The sequence below is a fragment of the Perna viridis genome, chromosome 1 (genome assembly GCF_037379345.1).
Source record: "Perna viridis isolate PV_CMFRI_1.1 ecotype Kerala chromosome 1, ASM3737934v1, whole genome shotgun sequence".
Taxonomy (NCBI): Eukaryota; Metazoa; Mollusca; class Bivalvia; order Mytilida; family Mytilidae; genus Perna; species Perna viridis.
This window is the reverse complement of record NC_142445.1, coordinates 11628367-11640720: the sequence shown is the minus strand read 5'-3', so window position 1 is coordinate 11640720 and position 12354 is coordinate 11628367. Positions and strand designations below refer to the sequence as shown.

The 12354-nt window shown below is 34.8% G+C and overlaps 1 protein-coding gene across 1 annotated transcript in view; it reads left to right on the top strand.

Moving 5' to 3' along the window:
• Window positions 1-11737, top strand: part of LOC148627260 (proton myo-inositol cotransporter-like) — a 37845-nt gene extending 26108 nt beyond the window's left edge. The window contains exons 3-9 of the mRNA XM_088570548.1: window positions 2666-2871; window positions 3154-3265; window positions 3539-3702; window positions 4014-4128; window positions 8131-8372; window positions 9195-9347; window positions 11420-11737. Of these exons, the coding sequence (XP_088426674.1) occupies window positions 2666-2871; window positions 3154-3265; window positions 3539-3702; window positions 4014-4128; window positions 8131-8372; window positions 9195-9347; window positions 11420-11649 (1222 nt within the window). The 3' untranslated portion in view covers window positions 11650-11737. The remainder of the gene's footprint in view (window positions 1-2665; window positions 2872-3153; window positions 3266-3538; window positions 3703-4013; window positions 4129-8130; window positions 8373-9194; window positions 9348-11419) is intronic.
• The last annotated feature ends 617 nt before the right edge of the window (window positions 11738-12354 follow it).

The window sequence follows — 12354 nt, the reverse complement described above, 5'->3', positions numbered from 1 at the left end:
TTTCACAAAATATGTACCCCTAAGCGAGGCGGGCGGACGGACGGACAAATGGACGAAGTCGAGCGTTCACCAGACATGTATCTCCGTTGGTTACGAAGATAAGGTCAAAGTGCTCATGTACTGAATCAGTGTATATTGATTGTTTTAATTTTTGCACCACAAGTAATTGTACATTGTAAAATTAGGGATAAGATATGAGGAAAGAACGTTGATCGATTATAAAAGTTTCTAAACACATGATTATTTTTTTCAAATTCTTAATATAATATAACGAGAAAGGTTATTGTGAATATGTCAAAGAGACAACAACCCCACCGATATGAAAATGTCAACTATAGGCCACCCATGGGTCTCCAACAAACGACAAGGAAACCCTCACACAACAAGGGAGGCTGCAGCTGGACCCACACAATTTTACACTGGTACAGCGAAATAGTTGCCCCTATATACTCCGGCAATATGAAGTAAACAGAAAGTGAAAATGAACCAAATGAAACAAGACTTTCATATTGCACTCTTCGGTTTAAATTCATCATTCTGATTACAGACTGAATTCAATTCATCAATTTGTCTCTGACTTCTTGTTACTCGCAGTATCACAAGCAAAATGTATTTTCTTGAGATGAAATAAGAAATTTTAATACAGTATACTTCTATTCCCCATACTCAGTTAAAATCCCGACTTAAAACATTATACATCGTTGTTTTTTCCAAAAAAAGATGGTACACCTAGATACAAAGATATAGTTCTTGGTAGAGATTCCTCATACTTTGTAAGAAATAATTCCAAATCATCTTCCAAATATACAGAGGAAGATGTTTACAAAATGCTGGAATTTTTAATCGACAACATATTTGTCCATTGTGGTGGACGTGTTTTTCAACAAACGATCGGCATTCCAATGGGAACAAATTTACTTGCTGACATATTCCTTCACACTGATGACTTTATAGCTGATCTGATCAGAAAGAAAGAATATCGTTTGGCTAGATCCTTCAATCTCAGTTTCCGCTATATAGATGACGTATTATCTTTAAACAATCCTAATTTCGGGGATTAGATACATCACATCTACCCAAAAGAACTTAAAGGATACTGCAGACAATGTGAAGTCAGCCTAATATCTTGACCTACACTTAGAAATCGATGGTAAGGGAAAACTATTGACCAAACTTTACGACAAACGTGATGACTTTTCATTCAGAATTGTCAACTTTCCTTTCATCTGTGGCAACATCCCTTCAGCACCTGCGTATGGAGTGTTCATATCACAACTCATATGTTATGCCAGAGTTTGCCGAAACTACGCAGACTTTTTGTATCGCGCTAGAACTCTAACAAATAGGCTTCTGGAACAGGGTTATGTTGCTACAAGATTGAAGTTATCACTACAGAAGTTTTATGGTCGTCATCATGAACTCGTGGATCGTTATGGTGTATCCATCAGCACCATAAAAACTGATTTATTCAACGGGTCATAGTTTTCCTTTCCTAGTTTGGCTACCCTGGACTTGATTTTTTTATGAGCAACTCGGCGGGTGTTTCTAGAAAAGCAGAGGACGCTTACCCTACCGGTGCACCTGGTCCATGCTCCCAGTTTTAAGTGGAGTCCGAGTTGCTCATTTGCTTTTGTTACTTTGTGTGTATGATTTTTGTTACTTTATGTTCTTTGTTGTGTATGTCTGTTTTCCATGTCTGGTCTTTGTCCCTGGATTACATTCTTTTGATTACCGCTATAATCTTGGTTCCCTTGATTACTCTTTTAAACCTTTTTAAACTCCTTACTACTTTACTAATGTTAGTGAGAGATGTTTTTTAGTTCATCCGATTTCGTCTTGCCTGTGTTTTGTGCACGGACTTTCTTTGTAGAGTGCAAATATTGTAGAATAAGCTTTTAAGTAAGCGATTCACCATTGGGGAGAAGGACATGCTAAAACGTATTGAGCACCTGATTTCAATACCAGTTTATTTTTAATGAGAGTTCATACGCATTCAAGTCTTTACATTTACGGTTTTAATCTGCTGTCTTGTATTTTCTACTTAATTTGTATATGTAATTGTAATTGTACTTTATCCTGTTATCTAATTTGGAACGTAGATTGTCTCTGTTTCCCGTTTTCTGTTATGGTTATTTACTTGCATTGCATTTTCTCTGAAATGTCAATTTTGATGTTACTTTATTTATGCCGATGTCAAAGGAATTCCAATTCGTTGCCGTAACCCATTGTTAACCGCTCGAATGATTTTGCTTATATTTTAAGCGAAAGTTTGGCATCATATGTTGATGTCCAGACAAAAATGAATTCCGATAACTGCAAGGGGAGATAATCCAACTTAAGGTTTCACATGGTAACATCTAGATAGCACAAGCCCTTTCAAATAACTAACTGGCTTGAAATGAATTTTTGAGATAAGTGGGAAAATAACGAAATTATTGTTGGTTCTGTGCAAGAGTATAATCAACATTTAAGGGGGGACTTGAAATTCAAGTGAAGCGTGTAATTTTTTATGGGTATGCACACATATTTTTTCTGAAAAAAACTATTTTTACTGATATCATTTAAATGGTTACCACAAAAATGTGTAAAAGGAGATTATTTTATGTTTAACTGAAAATAAAAAGATTACTGTATTAAAAGTATTGATGTATAACTTTTCTTTTAGGTATATGCTCGGGTTAGCTGGTATCCCATCATTTATACAGTTTCTGGGCTTTGTATTTATGCCTGAAAGCCCTCGTTGGCTTATAATAAATAAATACGAAGAAAAAGCAAGAAGAGTTTTACAGAGTATGAGGGGTCAATTGGATATTGAAGAAGAGTACCAAGCCATCAAAAATAGTTGCAGGACTGAGGAAAATGATCAGAATAGTAAGTTATAAAACTTCAATATTAGTATAAAAAAAATCTTATTATTACTATTTTGTTTAATTTATTTATTTATATATATATATATATATTTTTTTAAATTGGCACAGACTACATAAACAATGAAATATAGTTAAGATTAAAGATTCTCAACTATATTTTTGTGCGACATATTAACAGTTGTACATTAATCTTCAATAAAAAGTCGTCTTCACGGATAGTCGAGAAAAAGAAAATTATGCTACTTTAAATGGCTGAATATGCTTATTTTCTTTTGATTTACAGCAAACAAACCTATAATATTGCAGATGTTAATGAGACCATCTGTTCGGAGAGCTCTTTTAGTTGGATGTAGTTTACAAATGTTTCAGCAACTATCTGGGATAAATACAGTAATGTGAGTGACTAAAAACGCTTTTATCAGTTTTTTGAGTAATGTTGATAATTTTTTGCACTTAAATCACATTTGCTACTCTTAATACATCTCGATATACGATCTATATGATATTGTTTAGCTTATTAGTTGATTGTTTCATTAAAACATTAATGAACATCTTAGTATATGTCAAAGGCTATTTCCTTTCCCATAATATGTGATTTACTAAGTCATCTCTCAAACATTCACTTACAATTTGTTCTATAGCAGTAATCAATCTGTCGTTTTTGATAGGTACTACTCTGCTACAATCATACATATGGCGGGAGTAAAAAACGACCAGACAGCTATATTGCTATCTGCTGTCATGGCAGCAATCAACTTCCTGTTTAATGTTTTGGGTCTGTATTTAGTGGAGAGAATTGGCAGAAGAGCATTAACAATCAGCAGTCTTATAGGTAAATGACGTAGTTATAGGGAATGCTGATTAGACCGGAAGTTAATATACAACGTTAAGTGCTTTTATTGTCATTTAAATTAAATCAGCATGTAGTCCGGAAACTGGCAAACGACACTAAAATATTCTTATTATTCCTGGTGGTTCTATTGAATGCACTGTTGATTCTTGATATATATTACCTTGTTCGGGTCTGCAAAATAAAAAGAAACTACTCGTGTATTTTAAATAAGAATTGTAAGATATTTAAGATTAAATCAAAATAATAGAAATACTGATAAGTATGATATATGATAGAGGATAATATTTTAGGTGCGGTTGTTAGCCTCGCGTGGTTGGCTGTTGGGTTTCACCTTTCAGCACTCCATACTCCAGGGATATCAATGGTAGAACATTCAGCGAGAGGGACACCTTGTTCATCTTACAAGTAAGGTTCTAAGGTTCAAGGACACCAATTTTCAAGTATACCCGTTTCTTACTATCAAGTAAATATCAAGTACATCTTTTAAACCCTTTTGTTAAAAAGGTGCACACCTAAAGTGCCCCGACCAATTCAACTAAAAGTACCCAATCACACGTTCAGTCTGCAGACCATCTATTCCAGTACAAAATTCTGACTATTTTAAAATTATCAAACTATGTTCCATCACTTTAAATGATATATTTGACTACAACGATGACGAACCACATTGTACCATATCAAAATGTGGTATTAAAAATTGCAAAACATGCAACATTCTTATAACCGACCCTTACTTCTCCAGTTCCCTTACAAACAAAACCTTCCGTACAAGAAGTCACGATGACTTCAGTTGCAAACCAACAAACTTAATATATGGATTAGAATGCAACTTATGTGGTTTGATATATTTCGGAGAAACGCAAGAATGGTTATATAAAAGAATGTGTGGTCATCGTTCGGGAATTAACACCACCAAATTCCCGACAATTTTTCAACATTTTAATCAACAAGATCATTCAATATGCAATGACAACATCAAAAGTATAGGAAACCTTTCAAGTCAATATAACAATAATTCGTTACCAACAAAATTCCCCCATATTTCAAAGACAAATCCATACCAATTATTTCATATTCCTATACTTCACCCATCGCATCCAAAATTTTCAATTATAAAAGGCTATTGCAGAACCCCGAGATTGAGGTCTTCAAGGCTTAACCATCTGACTGTTCTTGCAAAACCTCTCCATTCAAATATGGTCCTTCTGGTCACGTCGTTACGGGAGATTTAACCATAATCGAAAACGAATCTCTGCGTAATATCCTTTCTAAAGGTCTCAAGTACCGTGAACCACGCTCCATAAATTGGAATTGTAACTTATGGATGCCGTCGAGGACTATTCAAGAAAATGGATAAAACGAGAACAAAAAGACATTGATTCTCTTTCAGAGTGGTTAAAGGCCGTGAGGTCTTTAATTTTGAAACGAATGAAAGTTTTAAGTAGGTCAATGAGTGCCAAGGCTACATCGGTTTTCAAAGACCCCGATGTAGCAAAAACATTGTCTACTATACATGACAAATATGATGTCGTACCAGCAGACAAAGTCCAAAACAACATTATTTTTGTCTGCAAATCGTTTTATATCCAATGTTTATTATCAGAGGTAGAAAATAATAGCAGTGATAGGACTTACACTGCTACCACTCTCTCCAAAGAAGAGATTGTGGAAAACCATAAATCTGTGCTATCCTCTTTTGGTCTTTCTACCAAGGACGATGATTGTAATTTACCGTCTATGTACTGGATTCCTAAACTTCACAAGAATCCATACAAACAACGTTTCATTGCTGGATCTGCAAAATGTACCACCAAACCTCTTTCAAAACTTTTAACTTCTATACTCACAACTATCAAAGAGGGTCTACAGTCTTACCACAACACTTGTTACTCCCGTAGTAGTATTAATTCAATGTGGATCCTGAAAAATTCGAAAGATCTTTTGGAGACAATCAGTTCAAGACTATTATCTGAATATAATAGCATTAAAACCTATGATTTTTCAACACTGTATACTTGTATTCCCCATACTCAGTTAAAATCCTGACTTAAAAACATTATACATCGTTGTTTTGATTTGTACACCTAGATACTTCTTGGTAGAGATTCCTCATACTTTGTAAGAAATAATTCCAAATCATCTTCCAAATATACAGACGAAGATGTTTACAAAATGCTGGAATTTTTCATAGACAACATATTTGTCCAGTGTGGTGGACGTGTTTTTCAACAAACGGTCGGCATTTCAATGTTTGTTTGTTTGTTTGTTGGGATTTAACGTCCGAGCAGCAATATTTCAGCTATATTCAGACGATAAACATGAAATTGATGATAAAATGAACATGAAATGATGATGAAATGAAAAGGGATGGGGCACAAGGATAATGGGGTCGACATATTTTGATTGCCACTGGAAATAGGGAGACATGGGAAGGGTCGGGCAATTTAGCCTCCTGTGGCGGAGCCCTATGGTTCCTACTCCGGGAGAATACCACAGTAGGGTTCTTTAACGTGCGAGGAACGTGGAATCTTTCCCAACACGGTGCACCACTATGGTTTGCGGTCAGGTTTTCCGTATTATAGCCTGACAACCCCAGCATGTAACACGCCAGGGGTACCCCATTCCACCACCTGGGGCACACATCCCAGTTGCTCTGTGGGCAGAGCGCCCTAGCCCCCGGCTAGGGTTCTGAGCACTATTTAGTCACCTTTTACGACAAGCTTAGCTCTGCTGCAGGCCTATTCTTTTAACACCCGGACCTCCACGGGGGCATTCCAATGGGAACAAATTGTGCTCCTTTACTTGCTGACATTTTCCTTCACGCTTATGAGGCTGACTTTATGGCTGATCTGATCAGAAAGAAAGAATATCGTTTGGCTAGATCCTTCAATCTCAGTTTCCGCTATATAGATGACGTATTAACAATCCTAATTTCGGGGATTTGATACATCGCATATACCCCAAAGAACTTGAGATAAAGGATACTACAGACACTGTGAAGTCAGCCTCATATCTTGACCTACACTTAGAAATCGATGGTAAAGGAAAACTATTGACCAAACTTTACGACAAACGTGATGACTTTTCATTCAAAATTGTCAACTTTCCTTTCATCTGTGGCAACATCCCTTTGGCTCCTGCGTATGGAGTGTTCATATCACAACTCATACATTATGCCAGAGCTTGCCGAAACTACGCAGACTTTTTGTATCGCGCTATAACTCTAACAAATAGGCTTCTGGAACAGGGTTATGTTGCTACAAGATTGAAGTTATCACTACAGAAGTTTTATGGTCGTCATCATGAACTCGTTGATCGTTATGATGTATCCATTAGCACCATGAAAACTGATGTATTCAACGGGTCATAGTTTTCCTTTCCTCGTTTGTCTACCCCGGACATAACTTTTTATGAGCAACTCGGAGGATGTTTCTAGAAAAGCAGAGGACGCTTACCCTACCAGTGTACGTGGTCCATGCTCCCAGTTTTAGTGGAGTCCGAGTTGCTCATTTACTTTTGTTACTTTGTATGTATGTATGATTTTAGTTACTTTATGTTCTTTATTGTGTATTTCTGTTTTCCATGTCTGGTCTTTGTCCCTGGATTACATTCTTTTGATTACCGCTATAACCTTGGTTCCCTTGATTACTCTTATACACATGTGTAATACTCTTTTTATATGCATGCTTTTCAAAAGTACTTTTTTCTGAATTCGATGCAAAGAGGTTCACTAGTATGTGCAAACTTAAGGTCCAACATATCTAATGTAACCTTAAAAGTTTTTGGTTGTAGGTGCTAAGTTTTTTTTAAAGAATATTATGCTTTGTGAAGAAATAAAACGTTTTACATGTAACTTATGAAGTTAGTTTTTTCTACAAATCCGGCATTTTTACTTAGAAATTATGATATGAATTGTCTTTAGATCTAGGAAGAGCAACGTAGTTCTTACTAAAATATATGTTCTTTATAATTAACAAGTCGTAAAAAAAACTTCATTTAACTACTCAACAGGATTTTACTACCAATTTCATAATTCTGGATATCAGTGCATACTAACCGACACGAATAAGAAAAACATAAGAGAACATGTCAGTATGCATCTAGCATTCTTCTATAACATCATGGAAAGTGAAAATTTTCAGAAATGTCACATATGAATGCTCTAAGATGAAATGTGATGAAAGTTTCTTTAAAACCACGTTCGTCATTGAAACACTTAAAGTAAAACTACCGCTATTTTACAACGAAAACAAACGTACAGAAACCCCCTTGGAAACATCCCAAATTTTCATTTCAAGAAAACATTAACAACTAATACCACAGAAAATTAGTGAGCGAAATCACAAAATAAGATAAAAGAAGTTAACTTAAATTATTTTTGACGCAAAGCAAACCTTTTACTCGTAGAACATGTAATGATTGTATGCAAGACCTCTTTTGCGGATATTGCTATCAAGACGGTCAACATCATCCTGTTAATGCATCATGTCTGCCGACCACGTACGATAATCCTTGGGTTGCAACAGCAGGAAGGTGTAACATGACTCAGTTGAAAGGAGATCTTACGTGGGCCTATGATTTTTGTCCAACAGATTTTTCTTGGATGCCATTGATTGGACTAGTTCTGTACCTCATGTTTTTTGCTCCAGGTATGTAAGCTCGATGAAATGCAAAATTTGTTTCAGATTACAATGTTTAAATATCGCAATTTGTATGAGCAGTACAATAAAAGGTCGTAAATACATTCAATGTTTGATTTATCAATCCGGTTTGATTTTTTTTAATCTGATTAGTAGACGTCAAATTGTTTCAAGTTCTAGTTCATGAACGTACTTGACCTTCATCTGACTTTTCTTTTTTTTTTCAAATTGTGAATGTAACATGATATAAAGTTCAACTCCCTCAAAAGATATTTATATGTTTGTTTTTTTTTATTAAACGTTTGAACTTAGCACAAATTGATTCGGCATTCTGTGTTTCAAACTATACAAAAAACTTAAGAAAATTAAATAACAGTTCGTCGTCAGATATAAAACTTTTTTCGTTATGTGAATGTAACATGATATAAAGTTCAACTCCCTCAAAAGATATTTATATGTTTGTTTTTTTTATTAAACGTTTGAACTTAGCACAAATTGATTCGGCATTCTATGTTTCAAACTATACAAAAAACTTAAGAAAATTAAATAACAGTTCGTCGTCAGATATAAAACTTTTTTCGTTATGTAGATTTGATGACATTTAGAAACTTTGAACACAATGTTCATGGTGGTGTAATCGCTGGATGCTGCATTTATCTATTGTAATTTTTTGCATTGATTTTGGGTCTTTTGAAAATTAATAGTATTAGTGCATTTGATTATGAATTACAAATTATCGACTAATTAGTATTTAAAAGATTGGTCAGATGTAAGATGTGATTTAAAATCTTCTCAATATCAAATGTTAATTTATTCCTTCTTTTAATGTAGGCATGGGACCTATGCCATGGACTATCAACTCAGAAATATACCCATTATGGGCCAGAAGTACAGGAAATGCTGCCTCAACGTTCACTAATTGGGTGTTCAATCTCGTAGTATCAATGTCATTTTTAAGCCTTACAGAGAATTTAACTAGATTTGGTAAAACTTTACTACTCATGATCTATCTAGCAAATATCGCCATTTTTCTTTCGAATATTCAAATTTCATATTAACGAAACAAGTGGGTTAAAAGGTCAGCACAATTATTTACAAAAGGGGTATTTAAGGAAAACATGATTTAAAAAAAAAAAACTAAATAATCTTGCAATGAACACTAAAAGTAATGAAATGATGATAAGCTTTTGTATTTGTAGCATAGTAAGAAAATCGTGTGGAAATATTATTTTCATTTTTCAACACTGTATACTTCTATTCCCCATACTCAGTTAAAATCCCGACTTAAAAACATTATACATCGTTGTTTTTTTCCAAAAAAAAAGGTACACCTAGAGATAGAGATTCCTCATACTTTGTAAGAAATCATTCCAAATCATCTTCCAAATATACAGAAGAAGATGTTTACAAAATGCTGGATTTTTTTAATCGTCCAGTGTGGACGCGTTTTTCAACAAATTCCAATGGGAACAAATTGTGCTCCTCTACTCGACCTATTCCTTCACTCTTATGAGGCTGACCTTATAGCTGACCTGATCCGAAGGAAAGAATATCGTTTGGCTGGATCCTTTAATCTCAGTTTCCGCTATATCGATGCTGCATTATCTTTAAACAATCCTAATTTCGAGGATTTGATACATCGCATCTACCCAAAAACCCTTGAGATAAAGGATACTACAGTCAGCCTAATATCTTGACCTACACTTAGAAATGGATGGTAAAGGAAAACTTTGACCAAACTTTACGACAAACGTGATGACTTTTCATTCAAAATTGTCAACTTTCCTTTCATCTGTGGCAACATCCCTTCGGCTCCTGCGTATGGAGTGTTCATATCACAACTCATACGTTATGCCAGAGCTTGCCGAAACTACGCAGACTGTTTTTTTTTGTATCGTGCTAGAATTCTAAAATATAGGCTTCTGGAACAGGGTTATGTTGCTACAAGATTGAAGTCATCACTACAGTTCTCTCATTTGGATCGTTACGGGGTATCTATCTGCGCCATGAAAACTGATTAGTTCAACGTGTCATAATTTTCCTTTCCTCTTTTGTATACCCCGGACTTGACTTTTTATGAGCAACTCGGCGGGTGTTTCTAGAAAAGCAGAGGAAGCTTACCCTACCAATGCACCCGATACATGCTCCTAGTTTTTAGTGGGGTCCGAGTTGCTCATTTACTTTTGTTACTTTGTATGTATGATTTTAGTGACTTTATGTTCTTTGTTGTGTATGTCTGTTTTCCATATCTGATCTTTGTCCCTGCATTACATTCCTTTGATTACCACTATAACCTTGGTTCCCTTGATTACTCTTTCAATTTACTTAGGAAGAGTAAAAGAGAGACTGGAATTATTTTGGTGAAACAGAAATGATAATACCTTTCCAAATCAAATCTCATTTCTGTCATTTTTCATTGCATGCTCCGTCCTTATTACCTGTATTTCTTTCATTTAAATAAAAATAATAATAATTAAGTCAAACGGGAAAAGGACTCGAAGCTCATTAAACGTTTTCCCTTGTAAATTCAATGAGGGGTTAAGCAAAAGCAAGTCATCCAATCAATTTTAAACGAGCATTACGCCTAATTAGCCCCCAAAGCCCCACTACTTACATGAATTGGCAATTGACTTCTAGCAACTATTTACCAAAGGTCATTGCAGCAATGTGCTTACATTAAGACGTATAATCTTAACCATATTAGTATCGTTGAGTGCATGACTAGACAATTTCATTACGTAATATGGTTTTCCTCTGTCGTTCGTGTTCATATTAGTATTCAGGCTGACATTATTATGTCTGTTTACTATGTTTAACAATCATACCTTTCGTTTAATGTTTGGTCTCCTGATACTCTAACTTGCTACCGTTAACTTATATGGCACTTATTCGGATAGCATTGGTCTTGAAAATAAATTATTTACTGATAACAAGCAAACATATTAAATTGTTTTTGATTGAAAAAAAATATGCATTATATAATAAGTCTATGCATTAAATAACCTAAACATGAGAATAGCTACAACAAATGATTTAAAGAATGCTTTACTTTCTAGGGACGTTTTGGTTGTATGCTGGACTTGCATTTGTAGGACTTTTAATAATTGGATTCACCCTACCAGAGACAAAAGGCAAAAGCCTTGAGGAAGTAGAGGGATTATTTGCGCGGCCATGGTGTGGAACAGCCGGCCCAACTATAGACTACAACACTAAAACTATTCAATATGTACATATTAGAGGTTTAAATAGAGACGGACGTGAGTCAGAATTAGAAAGTCCAGAATGATAGGGATGTTTTTTTGTGTATTGTGTATTCAAATAAATGAAAAGACCAAAATTATTACAAATGGAAATGCTAGCCATTTATTAGTATATCGGTGTGCCTAAAATGGTATAGAAAGGGAGTCAAGGCACGGAACGCTATAGCAGCACAGCGTGCTAATTTTAAAAGAAAATCATACTGTCATATACGTCTAAACGTTTATTCAAGCTTTATTGCAAAATCATATAAATCCAGTTCCTGATTTAATTTTGTTCACTAAATCAGTAAGTGGGCATTCATAGCACAACTATTTTCTTTGCAATATCTCACCCTGAAACATTCCATATGTTGCATGAAATGCATAGTTCGTGATGTAACTTGAAATCACATTCCATCCAAATTTAATTCCCTCCTTATAGCTGTTTGTGCTGTCGATAAGAAATGAATATACAGTTTCTAGAACATAACTGTATTTTAAGATAGAGTTCCGAAAATGTGCTGTTATTAGCATTTTAAACAAAATTATGTTGTTTTTTTTTCTGAAAATTAATTGTCAGTTCATGTTTACAAAGAGAAAGTCAATGATTTCAAGAAAAAATCAAGTATACAATCTTGAACTCACCACAATTACAACAAGTGAATATCAAGAATCCATGTGAATCAATGTATTAGAACGTATCAGAGTTCATATTTCACGGTGTGCTGGGTGACCGATGTGTGAAACAGAAG